The sequence below is a fragment of the Oncorhynchus kisutch genome, unplaced genomic scaffold (assembly GCF_002021735.2).
Source record: "Oncorhynchus kisutch isolate 150728-3 unplaced genomic scaffold, Okis_V2 scaffold1464, whole genome shotgun sequence".
Taxonomy (NCBI): domain Eukaryota; kingdom Metazoa; phylum Chordata; class Actinopteri; order Salmoniformes; family Salmonidae; genus Oncorhynchus; species Oncorhynchus kisutch.
Genome location: NW_022263409.1, coordinates 3,185 through 21,986, shown reverse-complemented (window position 1 = coordinate 21,986; position 18,802 = coordinate 3,185). Strand labels below are relative to the sequence as shown.

General features: G+C 45.5%; 1 protein-coding gene across 2 annotated transcripts; it reads left to right on the top strand.

Annotated features, from left to right (window-relative positions):
- The first annotated feature begins 1,086 nt into the window (after window positions 1-1,086).
- Window positions 1,087-17,191, top strand: LOC109882156 (nuclear FMR1 interacting protein 1-like). 2 transcript variants are annotated; one of them, XM_031818533.1, is made up of 10 exons: window positions 1,087-1,528; window positions 2,428-2,492; window positions 3,239-3,343; window positions 6,993-7,055; window positions 7,935-8,011; window positions 14,317-14,409; window positions 14,581-14,768; window positions 14,867-14,998; window positions 15,165-15,406; window positions 15,554-17,191. In XM_031818533.1, exons 1-10 carry the CDS (start codon window positions 1,318-1,320, stop codon window positions 16,172-16,174), a joined length of 1,797 nt encoding a protein of 598 aa, XP_031674393.1. In that variant the 5' UTR covers window positions 1,087-1,317; the 3' UTR covers window positions 16,175-17,191. The 2 variants fall into 2 exon arrangements, with proteins under 2 accessions (XP_031674393.1, XP_031674394.1); XM_031818534.1 differs by having other exon boundaries at window positions 1,177-1,528; window positions 3,242-3,343.
- The last annotated feature ends 1,611 nt before the right edge of the window (window positions 17,192-18,802 follow it).

Below are 18,802 nucleotides of genomic sequence, written 5' to 3'. Positions count from 1 at the left end.
CTCGACTTCGGCGATGTCATCTACAAAATGGCTTCCAACACTCTACTCAGCAAACTGGATGCAGTCTATCACAGTGCCATCCGTTTTGTCACTAAAGCACCTTATACCACCCACCACTGCGACTTGTATGCTCTAGTCGGCTGGCCCTCGCTACATATTCGTCGCCAGACCCACTGGCTCCAGGTCATCTACAAGTCTATGCTAGGTAAAGCTCCGCCTTATCTCAGCTCACTGGTCACGATGGCAACACCCATCCGTAGCACGCGCTCCAGCAGGTGTATCTCACTGATCATCCCTAAAGCCAACACCTCATTTGGCCGCCTTTCGTTCCAGTACTCTGCTGCCTGTGACTGGAACGAATTGCAAAAATCGCTGAAGTTGGAGACTTTTATCTCCCTCACCAACTTCAAACATCTGAGCAGCTAACCGATCGCTGCAGCTGTACATAGTCTATTGGTAAATAGCCCACCCTTTTCACCTACCTCATCCCCATACTGTTTTTATTTATTTACTTTTCTGCTCTTCTGCACACCAATATCTCTACCTGTACATGACCATCTGATCTTTTATCACTCCAGTGTTAATCTGCAAAATTGTAATTATTTGCCTACCTCCTCATGCCTTTTGCACACATTGCATATAGACCCCCCCTTTGTTTTCTACTGTGTTATTGACTTGTTAATTGTTTACTCCATGTGTAACTCTTTGTTGTATGCTCACACTGCTATGCTTTATCTTGGCCAGGTCGCAGTTGCAAATGAGAACTTGTTCTCAACTAGCCTACCTGGTTAAATAAAGGTGAAATAAAAAAATAAAATAAAAATGTAAATCTTATTAAAGAGACCAGTGTACAATCACTATGTACATAGGGCAGATATAATTCTACATGAGTTCGTTTTCATAAACTACACGAGTTATGGTAAATTTTCATTTTGCCTAAATCGTTGTTACCTCAAATAATGATATTATTGAATTGTTTTTGGTTTTTGTAAACGAGCGGATATGACGTTTAGTCTGGTGAACACGCTTTGCAGATGTAAACTTGTGGCGTTCATGTGCCAGTCGGAACTAGGAAACTCAAATGTCCGACTTGCTGACTGGTTGAAATCGGCACGTGTACATAAGTACAACCAATACTTGCATATTCGGAAATTTCAGTGTTTCCTAGTTACGACTATCACGTGAACGCGGCAACGGGAGCAGAAACACACATGTGTTGTAGCGGTTCTTATTATACCTCCGCGGTCGTAGCTGGACAAACATTTATACAAACGAATTGAATCCACATAGCATTGAAGAAGAGGCGCCACCTACATCATGAATGATTTTGGAAGCTACCCTCCGCCGAACTTTGTCTCGCCTCCTCCGGGTTCGATGGTGAGTCCGCCAACGTTCCTTCCACCCCCGAGCAACTTCCAGCCCGATATGTGGAACTGGTACGAGCCACCGTCCGAGCCGTGGAGATACAACGGCCAGGGAGAACACTGGAACTGCGGCCCCGGACCAGGTCGACCCAGAGGCTCATATGGTGAGTATTATACTAACTAGGAGAGTTATGGTTCTAGCAGCGGCCTGGTAAAGAGGCTTCTTTGCACGGTCCCTAGGTTGACACGTGCCTGGCTGAGAGCCCCTGGTGGACTACTATGACCTATACCAATCAGGTCTGTTGAAGTAAACCTTCATGACGCCAGTTAGTGGGGTAGGTCAGTAGGGCTGACCAAGCTTGGCCCCGTGTAATGTACATATCATTTGGGCAGAGGGGATGCTGGTTCACGTCTGGGTTGAACCAGTGTCTGGGCAGAGGAGATGCTGGTTCACGTCTGGGTTGAACCAGTGTCTGGGCAGAGGAGATGCTGGTTCACGTCTGGGTTGAACCAGTATCTGGGCAGAGGAGATGCTGGTTCACGTCTGGGTTGAACCAGTATCTGGGCAGAGGAGATGCTGGTTCACGTCTGGGTTGAACCAGTATCTGGGCAGAGGAGATGCTGGTTCACGTCTGGGTTGAACCAGTATCTGGGCAGAGGAGATGCTGGTTCACGTCTGGGTTGAACCAGTATCTGGGCAGAGGAGATGCTGGTTCACGTCTGGGTTGAACCAGTATCTGGGCAGAGGAGATGCTGGTTCACGTCTGGGTTGAATCAGTATCTGGGCAGAGGAGATGCTGGTTCACGTCTGGGTTGAATCAGTATCTGGGCAGAGGAGATGCTGGTTCACGTCTGGGTTGAATCAGTATCTGGGCAGAGGAGATGCTGGTTCACGTCTGGGTTGAATCAGTATCTGGGCAGAGGAGATGCTGGTTCACGTCTGGGTTGAACCAGAATCTGGGCATTATTAACAGAACAGAAGTGTCAGATTGGTGATGACTGAACTGCACCCAGCAGTAGGTCGGCAAGTCATAATATTGTTGTTTTGACCTTTGACCCACAGGCCAGAACTTCCATCGTGGAGGCGGAAGGCAGGACTATGGTCGTCCCAACAACCATGGGAAAAAGGTAGTAAATCCACCATCAAACCAAAAGCCAGGTCTCTGATATATATTTTTTATTTTATTGCACCTTTATTTAACCAGCTAGGCCAGTTGAGAACAAGTTCTCATTTGCAACTAAGACCTGGCCAAGATAACGCAAAGCAGTGTGACACAAACAACAACAGAGAGTTACACATGGAATAAACAATAAACAAGCCATTAACACAGGTAACTGCAAAAATAATGATAACACTTGAGTAAATGAGGGATACAAAGTACACCGAGTGTATAAAACATGCAGAACTCTTCTCTAATATTGAGTTGCAACCCCCTCCCCCCTCAACAGCCTCAGTTGGTCAAAAGCGTTCCACAGGGATGCTGACCCATGTTGACTCATATGCTACCCATAGATGTCAAGTTGGGTGGTGGACAGTTCTTTAAATACACAGGAAACGGTTGAGTGTGAAAAACCCGGCAGCGTTGCAGTTCTTGACACCAACCTGTGCGCCTGGCACTGACTATTGTCTTGCCCGTTCACCCTCTGAAAAGCACACATACACGATCCATGTCTCAAGGCTTAAAAATCCTCCTTTAACCCATCTCCTCCCCTTCATGGATGGTGGTACACAGACACACTGTGGCCCCTCATGATGATTTGTTTTTTTGTGTCCCCCATCAGTTGGCCATCCCCGTCTTAGACAGTGTAACACTCCAATAGGGGGACTGACTGATTTGACTGTAATGGGTTCAAATGTTTTGTTTTCTTTCCAGCAGAAAAATAAAAAAGAACCAGAGTTTTCACATTTCTGTGACCCGTGTGACCGAGGCTTCAAAAACCAAGACAAGTATGACCAACATGTCTCTGAACATGTCAAGGTAACTGATTCTCATGATCAAATTATTCTGATTTGACATGAGGTGATGAACCGAATGTAATGACATCATACTAGGTCATCAGGGTTCCAAGCTTCAAATCAAATTGTATTAGTCACATGAGCCTAATACAACAGTACTTTACAATACCTTACAGTGAAATGCTTACTTAAGAGCCCCTAACCAATACCTTACAGTGAAATGCTTACTTAAGAGCCCCTAACCAATACCTTACAGTGAAATGCTTTACTTAAGAGCCCCTAACCAAGACCTTACAGTGAAATGCTTACTTAAGAGCCCCTAACCAAGACCTTACAGTGAAATGCTTACTTAAGAGCCCCTAACCAACAATGCCGTTTAAAAATATATATACAAATAAGAAATATAAGTAACAAGTAATTAAAGAGCAGCAGTAAAATAACAATAGTGAGACTATATACAGGGGGGTACCGATAGAATCAATGTGTGGGGGCACCGGTTAGTTGAGGTAATATGTAGGTAGAGTTATTAAAGTGACTATGCATAGATGATAACAGTAGCAGTTGTATAAAGGAGAGGGGGGACAATGCAAATAGTCTGGGTAGCCATTTGATGAGGTGTTCAGGAGTCTTATGGCTTGGGGGTAGAAGCTGTTTAGAAGTCTCATGGACCTAGACTTGGTGCTCTGGTACCGCTGGCTGTGCGGTATCAGAGAGAACAGGCTATGACTTGGGTGGCTGGAGTCTTTGACAATTTGTAGGGCCTTCCTCTGACACCGCCTGGTATAGAGGTCCTGGATGGCAGGGAGCTTGGCCTCGGATGTACTGAGCCGTACTCACAACCCTCTGTAGTGCGTTGCGGTCGGAGGCCGAGCAGTTGCCATACCAGGCAGTGATTCAGCCAATAATCTGCTCTCGATGGTGCAGCTGAAGAACCTTTTGAGGATCTGAGGACCAATGCCAAATCCTTTGTCTCCTGATGGGGAATAGGTTTTGTCGTGCCCTCTTCATGACCGTCTTGGTGTTCTTGGACCATGTTATTTTGTTGGTGATGTGGACACCAAGGAACTTGAAGTTCTCAACCTGTTCCACTGCAGCCCCATCGATGAGAATGGGGGTGTGCTCGGTCCTCTTTTTCCTGTAGTCCACAATAATCTCCGTTGTCTTGATCATGTTGAGAGAGATGTTGTTGTCCTGGCACCACACGGCCAGGTCTCTGACCTCCCTATAGGCTGTCTCGTCATTGTCGGTGATCCGGCCTCCCACTGTTGTGTCATCTGCAAATGTAATGATGGTGTTGGAGTCGTGCCTGGCCGTGCAGTCATGAGTGAACATGGAGTGCAGGAGGGGACAGAGCACGCACCCCTTAGGGTCCCCTGTGTTGAGGGTCAGCATGGCAGATGTGTTGTTACCTACCCTCACCACCTGTTGCGGCCCGTCAAGAAGTCCAGGATCCAGTTGTAGAGGGAGGTGTTTAGTCCCAGGGTCCTTAGCTTATTGATGAGCTTTGAGGGCACTATGGTGTTGAATGCTGAGCTGTAGTCAATGAATAGCATTCTCACATAAGTGTTCCTCTAGTCCAGGTGGGAAAGGTAGCGTGGAGTGCAAAAGAGATTGCATAATTTGTGGATCTGTTGGGGTGGTATGCAAATTGGAGTGGGTCTAGGGTTTCTGGGATAATGGTGTTGATGTGATCCATGACCAGCCTTTCAAAGCATTTCGTGGCTACAGACGTGACTGCTATGGGTCGGTAGTCATTTAGGAGGTTACCTTCGTGTTCTTGGGCACAGAGTCTATGGTGGTCTGCTTGAAACATGTTGGTATTACAGACTCGGACAGGGAGAGCTTGAAAATGTCTGTGAAGACACTTGCCAGTTGGCCAGCTCATGCTCGCAGCACACATCCTGGTAATCTGTCTGGCCCTGCGGCCTTGTGAATGTTGACCTGTTTTAAGGTCTTACTCACATCGGCTGCGGAGAGCGTGATCAGTCTTCCAGAACAGCTGGTGTTCTCATGGGAGAGCTGTATGTGTCTCTGTGTGTGGAGTACAGGTGGTCCAGAGTTTTTAATGTGTATTTATTTATTTATTCCAGACGCCCCGTTCCCAGCCACGCCTCTGTTCTATCCTGCCGGTACAGCGTACAACCAGCCACGCCTCTGTTCTATCCTGCCGGTGCAGCGTATAACCAGCCACGCCTCTGTTCTATCCTGCCTGTGCAGCGTATAACCAGCCACGCCTCTGTTCTATCCTGCCGGTGCAGCGTATAACCAGCCACGCCTCTGTTCTATCCTGCCGGTGCAGGGTATAACCAGCCTCTGTTCTATCCTGCCGGTGCAGCGTATAACCAGCCACGCCTCTGTTCTATCCTGCCGGTGCATCGTATAACCAGCCACGCCTCTGTTCTATCCTGCCGGTGCAGCGTATAACCAGCCTCTGTTCTATCCTGCCGGTGCAGCGTATAACCAGCCTCTGTCCTGTCCTGCCGGTGCAGTGTATAACCAGCCTCTGTTCTATCCTGCCGGTGCAGCGTATAACCAGCCTCTGTTCTATCCTGCCGGTGCAGCGTATAACCAGCCTCTGTTCTATCCTGCCGGTGCAGCGTATAACCAGCCTCTGTCCTGTCCTGCCTGTGCAGCGTATAACCAGCCTCTGTTCTATCCTGCCGGTGCAGCGTATAACCAGCCTCTGTTCTATCCTGCCGGTGCAGCGTATAACCAGCCTCTGTCCTGTCCTGCCGGTGCAGCGTATAACCAGCCTCTGTCCTGTCCTGCCGGTGCAGCGTATAACCAGCCTCTGTCCTGTCCTGCCGGTGCAGCGTATAACCAGCCTCTGTCCTGTCCTGCCGGTGCATCGTATAACCAGCCTCTGTTCTATCCTGCCGGTGCATCGTATAACCAGCCTCTGTTCTGTCCTGCCGGTGCAGCGTATAACCAGCCTCTGTCCTGTCCTGCCGGTGCATCGTATAACCAGCCTCTGTCCTGTCCTGCCGGTGCATCGTATAACCAGCCAGCTGTATGTTGATAGTGTCATCGTTCAGCCAAGTCTCTGTGAAACATAAGATATAACAGTTTTGAATGTCCTTTTGGTAATTAAATTTTTTGCATAACTCGCCGATTTTATTGTCCAAAGATTGCAAGTTTGCTGGCAGAATGGAAGGAAGTGGGGGTTTATTCGATCGCCTATGAATTTTCAGAAGGCTGTCCGCCCCCTTTTCTCCGCCTCCTCTTCATGCAAATCACAAGGATCTGGGCCTGTTCCAGAGAAAGCATTTCCGTTGTTAGTCAACCTTCAGTAAAACAGGCAAAGCATTGTGTTGGTCTACCTTCAGTAAAACAGGCAAAGCATTGTGTTGGTCTACCTTCAGTAAAACAGGCAAAGCATTGTGTTGGTCTACCTTCAGTAAAACAGGCAAAGCATTGTGTTGGTCTACCTTCAGTAAAACAGGCAAAGCATTGTGTTGGTCTACCTTCAGTAAAACAGGCAAAGCATTGTTAGTTAACCTTCAGTAAAACAGGCAAAGCATTGTGTTAGTCAACCTTCAGTAAAACAGGCAAAGCATTGTGTTAGTCAACCTTCAGTAAAACAGGCAAAGCATTGTGTTAGTCAACCTTCAGTAAAACAGGCAAAGCATTGTGTTAGTTAACCTTCAGTAAAAGAGACTTCTGTTTTTTAGTGCTCAGTTGAAGACTGCAGCTTCACTGCTCATGAGAAGCTGGTCAACATTCACTGGAAAAATGTAAGTAGACCGCCAGCCTCAGCTATTACCCATCAACCCCTCATCTATATAGAACCAAGCATTAACCTCTTCCTGTATATTCATTTTATTTTATTTAACTAGGCAAGTCGGGTTAAGAACAAATGATTATTTCCCATGACGGCCTAGCAAAAGGCCTCCTGCGGGGACTGGGGCCTGGGATTAAAAATCAATACAATATAAATATAGGACAAAACACACATCACAACAAGAGGGACAACAATACATAAAGTGAGACCTAAGACAACAACATATCAAGGCAGAAACACATGGCATCACAACATGGTAGCAACACAACATGGTACAAACATTATTGGGCACAGTCAACAGGACAAATGTCAAGAAGGTAGAGACAACACATCACACAAAGCAGCCACAACTGTCAGCAAGAGTGTTGCTTCTATACATGTATAGAATAACAATACCCTAACTCCTCCTGTCTGGAACCGCGTGTTTAACCTCCTCCTCCTCCTGTCTGGAACCGCGTGTTTAACCTCCTCCTGTCTGGAACCGCGTGTTTAACCTCCTCCTGTACCGTCTCCTATAGAACCGTGTGTTTAACCACCTCCTGTACCGTCTCCTATAGAACCGTGTGTTTACCCTCCTCCTCCTGTCTGGAACCGTGTGTTTAACCTCCTCCTCCTGTACCGTCTCCTATAGAACCGTGTGTTTAACCTCCTCCTGTACCGTCTCCTATAGAACCGTGTGTTTAACCTCCTCCTCCTGTACCGTCTCCTATAGAACCGTGTGTTTAACCTCCTCCTCCTGTACCGTCTCCTATAGAACCGTGTGTTTAACCACCTCCTGTACCGTCTCCTATAGAACCATGTGTTTAACCTCCTCCTGTACCGTCTCCTATAGAACCATGCCCCAGGGGCAAAGAGAATCAAGCTGGACACTCCAGAGGAGATTTCTAAATGGAGAGAGGAGAGGCGCAGGTCAGTACTGTAGTATGTTTTTAACATGGTAATACTTTGTTGTAAGGTGCAGTCAATCATCAGCAATGCTTTTGTTTCCTCAAGTTCTCTTGAAATGACTACTTCTGGATTAGATCTGATTCTGTGGTCCATATGAACAATGTGCTGTTACCACCAGTATCGGGGCCTAATATTAACACCTGCCAAATTTGCGTAGATTCTGGCAGTAGTAAGATGTTTATTTTACCAGCCATGTGGACCGGTACCCCCTGTATATAGCCTCCACATTGACTCTGTACCCCCTGTATATAGCCTCCACATTGACTCTGTACCCCCTGTATATAGCCTCCACATTGACTCTGTACCCCCTGTATATAGCCTCCACATTGACTCTGTACCCCCTGTATATAGCCTCCACATTGACTCTGTACCCCCTGTATATAGCCTCCACATTGACTCTGTACCCCCTGTATATAGCCTCCACATTGACTCTGTACCCCCTGTATATAGCCTCCACATTGACTCTGTACCCCCTGTATATAGCCTCCACATTGACTCTGTACCCCCTGTATATAGCCTCCACATTGACTCTGTACCCCCTGTATATAGCCTCCACATTGACTCTGTACCCCCTGTATATAGCCTCCACATTGACTCTGTACCCCCTGTATATAGCCTCCACATTGACTCTGTACCCCCTGTATATAGCCTCCACATTGACTCTGTACCCCCTGTATATAGCCTCCACATTGACTCTGTACCCCCTGTATATAGCCTCCACATTGACTCTGTACCCCCTGTATATAGCCTCCACATTGACTCTGTACCCCCTGTATATAGCCTCCACATTGACTCGGTACCCCCTGTATATAGCCTCCACATTGACTCGGTACCGGTACCCCCTGTAGAGATAAGAGGTTGACCGATTTAATTAGGGCCGATTTCAAGCTTTCATAACAATCGGTAATCTGCATTTTTGGATGCCAATTATATTGCAGGAAACTGCGCGGCAGGCATCTGTTACGTGAGGGCAGGCAGCAAGGAGGGAAGTTAACCACCCTCTGTCCTGTCCTGCCGGTGCAGCGTATAACCAGCCACGCCTCTGTTCTATCCTGCCTCTGTCCTGTTTCTGTTACGTGAGGGCAGGCAGCAAGGAGGGAAGTTAACCACCCTCTGTCCTGTCCTGCCGGTGCAGCGTATAACCAGCCACGCCTCTGTTCTATCCTGCCTCTGTCCTGTTTCTATTACGTGAGGGCAGGCAGCAAGGAGGGAAGTTGCTAGCTAGCATTAAACTTATCTTTGATAGTTTTTTTAGAATCTTATCATAATCACTAGTTAACTACACATGGTTGATGATATTACTAGTTTAACTAGCTTGTCTTGCATTGCACATAATCAATGTGGTGTCACTTTTCTTGCGTTCAGTGTAAGCAGAGTCGGGGTATATGCAGCAGTTTGGGCCGCCTGGCTCGTTGCGAACTGTGTGGAAACCGTTTCTTCCTAACAAAGACCGTAATTAATTTGCCAGAATTGTACATAATTATGACATAACATTGAAGGTTGTGCAATGTAACAGCAAAATCTAGACTTAGGGTTGCCACCCGTCTGATAAAATACATAACGGTTCCGTATTTCATTGAAATAAACGTTTAGTTTTCGAAATTATAGTTTCCGTATTTGACCATATTAATGACTTAAGGCTCATATATTTCTGTGTTTATTACATTATAATTAAGTCTATTATTTGAGCAGTCTGACTGAGCGGTGGTAGGCAGCAACAGGCTCGTAAGCATTCATTCAAACCACACTTTCCTCCGTTTGCCAGCAGCTCTTCGCTGTGCTTGAAGTACAGCGCTGTTTATTATTTTTTTATTTAACCTTTATTTAACCAGGTAGACTAGTTGAGAACAAGTTCTCATTTGCAACTGCGACCTGGCCAAGATAAAGCATAGCAGTGTGAACAGACAACACAGAGTTACTGTTGGTGGAATTTCTAAATTCCTATATGTTTTATAGCCAAAATCAAATTCGCACTCTCTCTATTCATTAATGAGTTGTAAATTCATTAATTATGCATGAAGTAGATCGAGACCAGTCTTAAAAGCCAGGTAACAGCGTTTATTGCAAGAGTACTAACCAAAAATACAAAGACCCTTACATTTTAAAGAGAGAACATAAAATGACATCATCAGTTTCTCACACTCTCTTCGATTCCCACAATAGCCCAGTGTTTTCAGGTCCGGAGATGTCTTCTACTCCCCTCATAAACCAGACATTCCAATCTGTCTAAAAGATATCTTCTCCTCCACAAATGGTACATCAAGGACCATTCTTATCTGTCAGAAAAGATACATCATCCCTCTCCCTTAAACTTCCCGCGAGGTACAGACAATTAATTCGTTTCACTTACATTTTCAGTAACAGCTTAACCAAGAGCCCATACATAATAGTATTAGAATAAATGGTTCTATTTGAAATGTATACATTATTAATCATTTCAACTATAATTTCCTCCAACAGTTACACATGGAGTAAACTATTAACAAGTCAATAACACAGTAGAAAAAAAGTCTATAACATTGTGTGCAAAAGGCATGAGGAGGTAGGCGAATAATTACAATTTTGCAGATTAACACTGGAGTGATAAATGATCAGATGGTCATGTACAGGTAGAGATATTGGTGTGCAAAAGGGCAGAAAAGTAAATAAATAAAAACAGTATGGGGATGAGGTAGGTAAAAATGGGTGGGCTATTTACCGATAGACTATGTACAGCGGCAGCGATCGGTTAGCTGCTCAGATAGCAGATGTTTGAAGTTGGTGAGGGAGATAAAAGTCTCCAACTTCAGCTATTTTTTTTTGTTGCAATTCGTTCCAGTCACAGCCAGCAGAGAACGAAAGGCGGCCAAATGAGGTGTTGGCTTTAGGGATGATTAGTGAGATACACCTGCTGGACCGCGTGCTACGGGTGGGTGTTGCCATCATGACCAGTGAACTGAGATAAGGCGGTGCTTTACCTAGCATGCACTTGTAGATGACCTGGAGCCAGTGGGTCTGGCGACGAAGATGTATGACTTCAAGCCCATCAACTCCCGAGGCTGGCAGTACTATAGTGCCTATAAGAACATCCAATAGTCAAAGGTCTATGAAATACAAATGGTATAGAGAGAGAGAGTCCTATAATAACTACAACCTAAAACTTCTTAACTGGGAATATTGAAGACTCATGTTTTAAGGAACCACCAGATTTCATATGTTCTGAGCAAGGAACTTAAACGTTAGCTTTTTTACATGGCACATATTGCACGTTTACTTTCTTCTCCAACACTTTGTTTTTGCATTATTTAAACCAAATTGAACATGTTTCATTATTTATTTGAGACTGAATTGATTTTTATTTATGTATTATACTAAGTTAAAATAATTGTTCATTCAGTATTGTTGTAATTGTCATTATTACAAAAACAAAAATGGTCCGATTTTAATCGGTATCGGCTTTTTGTGGTCCTCCAATCGGTATCGGAGTTGAAAAATCATAATTGGCCGACCTCTATTATAGAGCCTCGCTTGTTATTTTACTGTTTCATTATTTGTTCCTTTTATTTTCTTTATCTATTTTGTACTTACAAATAAGTGTTATTTATTTTCTTAATGCTGTTGGTTAAGGGCTTGTAAGTCAGCATTTCACTAAGGTCGACACCTGTTGTATTCGGTGCATGTGACAAATAAAATGAATTTGACATGCGGCAATGTTGATGACAACAACGCTGTTTCCACTTTGCTTTTTAATATTAATCCACTTCTGCAATTACACTATTAGCTAATGCTAATTGCTACCTTACTAACAAATGTACTGAGTCCAAGCAAACGTAACGAGCAAATACAGCCTGATAATACCAGTGATGGTGTAGAACTAAATCTGCATGTTTTTTGTGCAACAGTAACTTCTAAATCAGAGGAATTCACGAAGCAAGAATATGTTAGCTTCGTGAAGTAGGTAAGAGAGAACATTCAATGTAGCCAAATATTTAAGAGTCTCCTAGGAAACACTTGTCAACACTTTGGTTCCTACCCTGTCACAGTAACTCCTCCCTGGCATTTTCATTTGTTATATCAAACACTGTATTCGACGTGCCCACTATTATATTCTAACTATAAAATTTGAATAATCATTCTATTTCCATGATTCCAACAGTTCACCCAAGTGTTATGCTCTAAATCACAAGTCAAATTGCAATTTCAACATTTGGTTAAAAATAAGGCCTAGATTGTTTGCCCATATCATGCAGCCCTACGTGGCATTGTGGAAATTCTCAAATGAGTGTAGAATTTCTTGAACAGTATAAAACAATCAGAATAGAGAAAGACCCATTGATATCACTTAGACTGTACAGTATGTGTTGCCACCCTGGGGTCATGTACAGTAGGTGTTGCCATGACCCCAGGGGTGGCAACACCAGCTGTGGGTAGACATTCAGAGACTTGTCCCGAAGCCACTCCTGCGTTGTCTTGTCTGTGTGCTTAGTGTCGTTGTCTTGATGGAAGGTGAACCTTCACCCCAATTTGAGGTCCTGGGCGTTCTGGAGCAGGTTTTCAGCAAGGATCTATCTGTACTTTGCTCCGTTCATCTTTCCCTCGATCCTGATTAGTCTCCCAGTCTCTGCCGCTGAAAAACATCCCCACAGCATGATGCTGCCACCACCATGCTTCACCGTAGGGATGGTGCCTGGTTTCCTCCAGATGTGATGCTTGGCATTCAGACCAAAGAGTTCAATCTTGGTTTCATCAGACCAGAGAATCTTGTTTCTCATGGTCTGAGAGTCTTTAGGTGCCTTTTGGCAAACTCCAAGTGGGCTGTCATGTGCCTTTTACTGAGGAGTGGCTTCCGTCTGGCCACTCTACCAGAAAGGCCTGATTGGTGGAGGGCTGCAGAGATGGTTGTCCTTCTGGAAGGTTCTCCCATCTCCACAGAGGAACTCTGGAGCTCTGTCAGTGACCATCTGGTTTTTAGTCACCTCCCTGACCGAGGCCCTTCTCCCCCGACTGCTCAGTTTGGCAGGGCGGCCAGCTCTTGGAAGAGACTTGGTGGTTCCAAACTTCTTCCATTTAAGAATGATGGAGGCACTGTGTTCTTGGCTGCAACTTTGAAAGTCCCCATTTTTTTGGGTACAATTCCCCAGATCTGTGCCTCGACACAACCCTGTCTCGGAGAGATAAGGACAATTCCTTTGACCTCATGGCTAGGGTCTGAATACTGATGTAAATGAGGTATTTCTGTTTATTTTTTATCGTTACACCGGTTTTCGCTTTATCCTTCAAGGGGTATTGTGTAGATTGCTTCTTTCTTTTATTTGATCAATTTTGCAACGTAACGTGGTAAAATTCAAGGGGTCTGAATATTTTCCGAAAGTAGGGTGTTTTTGTTCCAGTTTGTTTAGCTGTCTATAGAAGCATATACAGTATAGGTGTTTTGTTAGCTTTAAGGGTATTTTTGTAGTGGTTATTTTTCAGGGGAGATCAGGTTCTCATTCTCAATGGTGACCTGAGAACAAACTATTCAACATCATTCAGTAAAACAGACACAGCCGTTTCAGATTCACAACTTTTCAATAACACAAATTATTACAATCTACCAAAACACTCACAAACTAGAGTGAATCTATTCCTCATCAGCTTTCTAAACTACTGGGATTTTAGAGGTTCAGCTGACCAGCTGATAAATGATGCATTGATGAGTATTAAACCTGAACACTGCAGCCAAGAGTTTTAGAGTAATGGCTGCTGCATTCTGATAAATGGGAAGTCCCATAATGAGGGGCTGCAGGAACGTTGAGTGTCCAGCCTGCTTTCTGTTTAGGGAGAGGCCTGGTCTAGTTCTATAAAGCCTTGAATCTCAGCTTTACCAGCTCATCTGTCTGTCTTTTTATTTTTTTTACATTTTTGCTAATCCAAAAGCCCAAATATTTATGGTTGGGAACCTGCTCAATGAGAGGACCATCACATAAATGTGTAAACCATCTGAAATATCTCAATGAGAAAAAACAGGATGTATTTTGTTTTTCCCGCCGCATGAAGGACCTATTTGAAATCCATAAGGGCTTTCTGCAAGGTAACCAAATCTGATGCTCTAACAGGCTGGTCAGCAGCAGGGCCAATGGTGTTATTATCATATAGATTAATGTTCGCTTTTTGCAGATATATTATTCATATAAATAGTAAAGAGGATGGGTCCCAACATCAACCCTTGCGGGACACCTTTTAGTAATTTCAAGGTCACGTGACACTATCAGAAAGCACACATCAGAGCTTTGTCTCTGTCTGTACAGGAACTACCCGACCCTGGTGAACGTGGAGAAGAGGAGGAAGGTGATGGATGCCAGGGAGGAGACTGGAGCGGTGCTGGAAACCGCTCAGTTTGGGTACTTCTTCCTACATTTTTATTTGTTTTTATTGGTTTGTACAAGTTAGGTTACAAATACAACAGGATGATATTGTACTGATGCACAAGTTTCCTCCACGGAATAGTTGGGACCTAATATTGGCTGAACTATTAAGGCCATGCTACAACATGCTGTGTGTTCTGTTGTCAGGAGGATGAGGGGTAGGGGTTGTGGACAGCGTGGTGGAAGGTTCCAGAGGGGCAGATGGGCCAGACCAGGTCCTCGTCAGTCAGAGAGACCGCCACACCCCACTCAACCCCCCATGGAGAGGCCTCCACCCCTCACTCAGTACCCCAGGGAGGGAGACCCACTGGGGGCTCTTGCCAACAGCGACCCAGGTCAGTCAGTGATCCAGGAACCTGCCAGAGACTAGTTTTTTAAAGGTCCTAATGTCTGTTCCTGTATACACAACCCCTGTTGACTCTGACCCCTGCAGACTCTGATACAGAGGAGCCAGTCAGTGGAGGTGGGGTGACTGTGGCCCCTAAACAAATGACATCAGGGCTGGGATCTCTGATGGCCAGCTACGGCTCCATGACCGAGAGCGACAGTGACCAGGAACCACAAGGTGAGCTTTAAATGTCTGTTTTCCCCGTATGGAGGCTTGTTTTCTCTGTCTGTGTGTGGAGGCAACAAACAGAAGACGTCGATTCCACTGTTTTAGCTTTAATATTTTAACTTTCATTATATTTCGTTATTCAACACGTTGAGATGTAAAGTTAGTGGTGTCTCAGTCCTGCCCATCCAGAGGACCAGTCAGCTGCTGAAGGAGAACCAGGCAATGCTGAAGGCTCTGCCAGCCAAGCCCCAGAACAGTGCTTCATCTGGGGCTAAGAGACTCTACCCTGAGCCCCCCCGGGAACCACAGCCTGGGTCTGGTCCTCATAGACCTAGTCGGGGGAGAGGAAGAGGAGCGAGAGGAGGACGAAACAACATGGACACCCCCCAACAGCGCCGCGCCACTCTGCTTGAGATGGTAAGACACCGGGAAAGAGGCATCAAGGCACAACTGATTTTACAAATCGGTTGAGATAAAAGTTAAACATTTTCAAGTCTGTATTGTGAATGTAGTTAGCATTTTTTTCTGCCTGCTGAATTGTTCTATGACCCCTGACCTTTACAGTTACTGGCCCCAGACATCCGCCATGAGAGGAACGTGCTCCTGCAGTGTGTTCGCTACATTGTCCGAAACAACTTCTTTGTACTGGAGGGTCAAACTCAGGACCAGGAGGGAACTCTGGGTAGCACGGTGACCAGAGATGACCCTAACCTTGACCTCCAGACACAGGAAGTGAGAGCAGATGATCTGAGGGCTCTACTCCCAGCTACCTCTGTGGTTGGTCCAGATGAAAAAGGTGACCAGGTGAGGTCATCACTAGAAGGTACCCAGAAACCACCAGTCTGCCAGGGACCTTCAGAGGTGGACATTTTGAATGGTGAAGATGTTCATCCTGAGGAGATGCCAGGTGCAGCCTCTAACCCTGATGTCATAACTCAGCTGAACTCTAACCCTGATGTCCTGGGGACTGTGGCTGAGCAGTCTGTAGCCCAACAAGTGGGAGAAGACCAGAGCATGGAAGAGAACACACAGAGTGGACCAGCCGGCTCACAGTCACATCCCCTCCAGGAAACCCCAATGGACTTGGCTGTGAAGGCTAATTATGGAGATGGTCACCCTGAAGACCACTCCCAGACCTCCATCCCCAACTATGATGATGAAGTCTGGGAGACCCAAGACCCCTGAAGTCACCCTGACCCTTCAATCAAGACTATCACCCTTCAATCAAGACTGCCACCCTAACCTTTAAATCAAGACTGCCACCCTAACCTTTAAATCAAGACTGCCACCCTAACCTTTAAATCAAGACTGCCACCCTAACCTTTAAATCAAGACTGCCACCCTAACCTTTAAATCAAGACTGCCACCCTAACCTTTAAATCAAGACTGCCACCCTAACCTTTAAATCAAGACTGCCACCCTAACCTTTAAATCAAGACTGCCACCCTAACCTTTAAATCAAGACTGCCACCCTAACCTTTAAATCAAGACTGCCACCCTAACCTTTAAATCAAGACTGCCACCCTAACCTTTAAATCAAGACTGCCACCCTAACCTTTAAATCAAGACTGCCACCCTAACCTTTAAATCAAGACTGCCACCCTAACCTTTAAATCAAGACTGTCACCCTAACCTTTAAATCAAGACTGTCACCCTTCAATCAAGACTGTCACCCTAACCTTTAAATCAAGACTGTCACCCTAAAAGCAGATTTATTCTTGATCCAGAAATGTGGTCCGGAGGCTCCGTACAATTGCGTAGCCTCCGGAGGCTTGCAGAGGCCAACTCAAGCTCCGCATTGCCGTGCACCTCCAAATTTTGTAACCATGCAGAGCTCTGTATAGCTCCGTTTTTGACATAATTGGATGACTGTAGTTGGGGGCGGGACTTCCTGTATAAACACAAAATTCCTTCCTTCACAACAGCTCTGAAGTATGAATGCCCTGACTTCTGTAGAGGCCGTATCGCAGTAAATGCTGTACGGCCATATCGGATTGGCCATGCAGAGCCTTTAACCCTTAAATCAAGACAGTCCCCTTGACCTTTCACCTTGTCTCTGATGTTGGCGAGTTATTTCCCTACAGTCATTTATGTTTTCATCTAAACATCAACTACCTCTGGCATTTTATTTGTACTCTTCTTTTTTCAACATGGAAATAAATGACTTGTTCTACTGTGGGAATATAACCCAGGAAATCGATAGTTCTTGGACCATCTTTGTCCTTTTTCAAATCAAATGTATTTGTCACATGCTCGTGTTTAGCAGATGTTATTGCGGGTGTAGCGAAATGCATGTAAGCTATGTATCAGTCTTATGGCATGTGGATGGAAGCTGTTCAGGAGCCTGTTGGTGTCAGACTTGATACAACGGTACCACTTGCCCCGCGGAAGCAGAGACAAGTCTATGGCTTAGGTGGTTATAACGGTTCTGGATGGAGGGAGCTAGGCCCCAGTGATGTACTGGGCTGTCCTCACCACTCTCTGATATAGAGATTCTGGATGGCAGGGAGCTGGGCCTTTTGTTAACAACTACTTTTGGGGACCTTGTTAACATTACAACATGAAATCCGTGTCTTAAACGTTGCTACGTTTTGTAAATAGCGAAGAAAACATGTAATCTGCTTGACCATATTAAAGTTACTTATCTCACAGATCACGAAGTCAGATCATTTTCACTCCATTCACATGCTTATCAGTTTGAGCCATACACAGGCTTGTCATGTTGTTATTTGAACAGGCCCTGGTCTACAGTGAAATCATCTCATTTCAGTCCTCCTTTATGATGATTCATTTTGTTCTATCTCTCGTAGCTCATTAGTACACCTTTTGTGGTTGAAATGTATATCTATTGTGTGTCCTAGGATACAACAATTAATTGAACCCCTAACCCTGGTAACGGAGGACATCAGGTGGGTGTTGGGCAGAACCCCTAGGTCCTGGAGAACATCAGTTGGGTCTGGGTGTTGGGTTGAACCCCCTAGGTCCTGGAGAACATCAGTTGGGTCTGGGTGTTGGGCAGAACCCCTAGGTCCTGGAGAACATCAGTTGGGTCTGGGTGTTGGGTTGAACCCCCTAGGTCCTGGAGAACATCAGTTGGGTCTGGGTGTTGGGCAGAACCCCTAGGTCCTGGAGAACAGGTAACGGAGGACATCGGGTGGATCTGGGTGTTGGGTTGAACCCCCTAGGTCCTGGAGAACATCAGTTGGGTCTGGGTGTTGGGCAGAACCCCTAGGTCCTGGAGAACAGGTAACGGAGGACATCGGGTGGATCTGGGTGTTGGGCAGGACCCCTAGGTCCTGGAGAACATCAGTTGGGTCTGGGTGTTGGGTTGAACCCCCTAGGTCCTGGAGAACATCAGTTGGGTCTGAGTGTTGGGTTGAACCCCCTAGGTCCTGGAGAACATCAGTTGGGTCTGGAGCAGAGTTAGAGGTTAGGAGACAGACGTCAACAAGCAAACACACAGGTTACACTTTACTGGGAGAACATTTTGATGGATTAGTGCAGTGTTATAAATGGGAGAGATTTACTTTTCAACACTTGGATGGTACAGCCTACCTCAAGCTGGTCCCCCTCTGACTCCGAGCACAGATAATCAGACTGATCTGAACTCACTGGTTCTGGTGGATGGGATACTTCCTAGGGAGCTCAGACAGTTGATGGTCCTCAAGTCATTTGGAGGTAAATTGAGGGCCATTTTTATAAGCTCAGCATAACTACCATTTCTTTCTTTCTCAAATGTCAACCAAAGCTTAACACACTATCTATTGGGCTTCACTGAATTGTAGGGCATCAGGGCTTTCAGTGGTCGACCGT

Bases quoted from the DNA above. Each gene is read 5' to 3' on its own strand.
- LOC109882156 (XM_031818533.1), top strand. From the start codon at position 1,318: ATGAATGATTTTGGAAGCTACCCTCCGCCGAACTTTGTCTCGCCTCCT. The intron at 14,769-14,866 runs GTCAGTCAGTGA...TGACCCCTGCAG, and splicing joins TCTTGCCAACAGCGACCCAG to ACTCTGATACAGAGGAGCCA. The intron at 14,999-15,164 runs GTGAGCTTTAAA...GTGGTGTCTCAG, and splicing joins CAGTGACCAGGAACCACAAG to TCCTGCCCATCCAGAGGACC.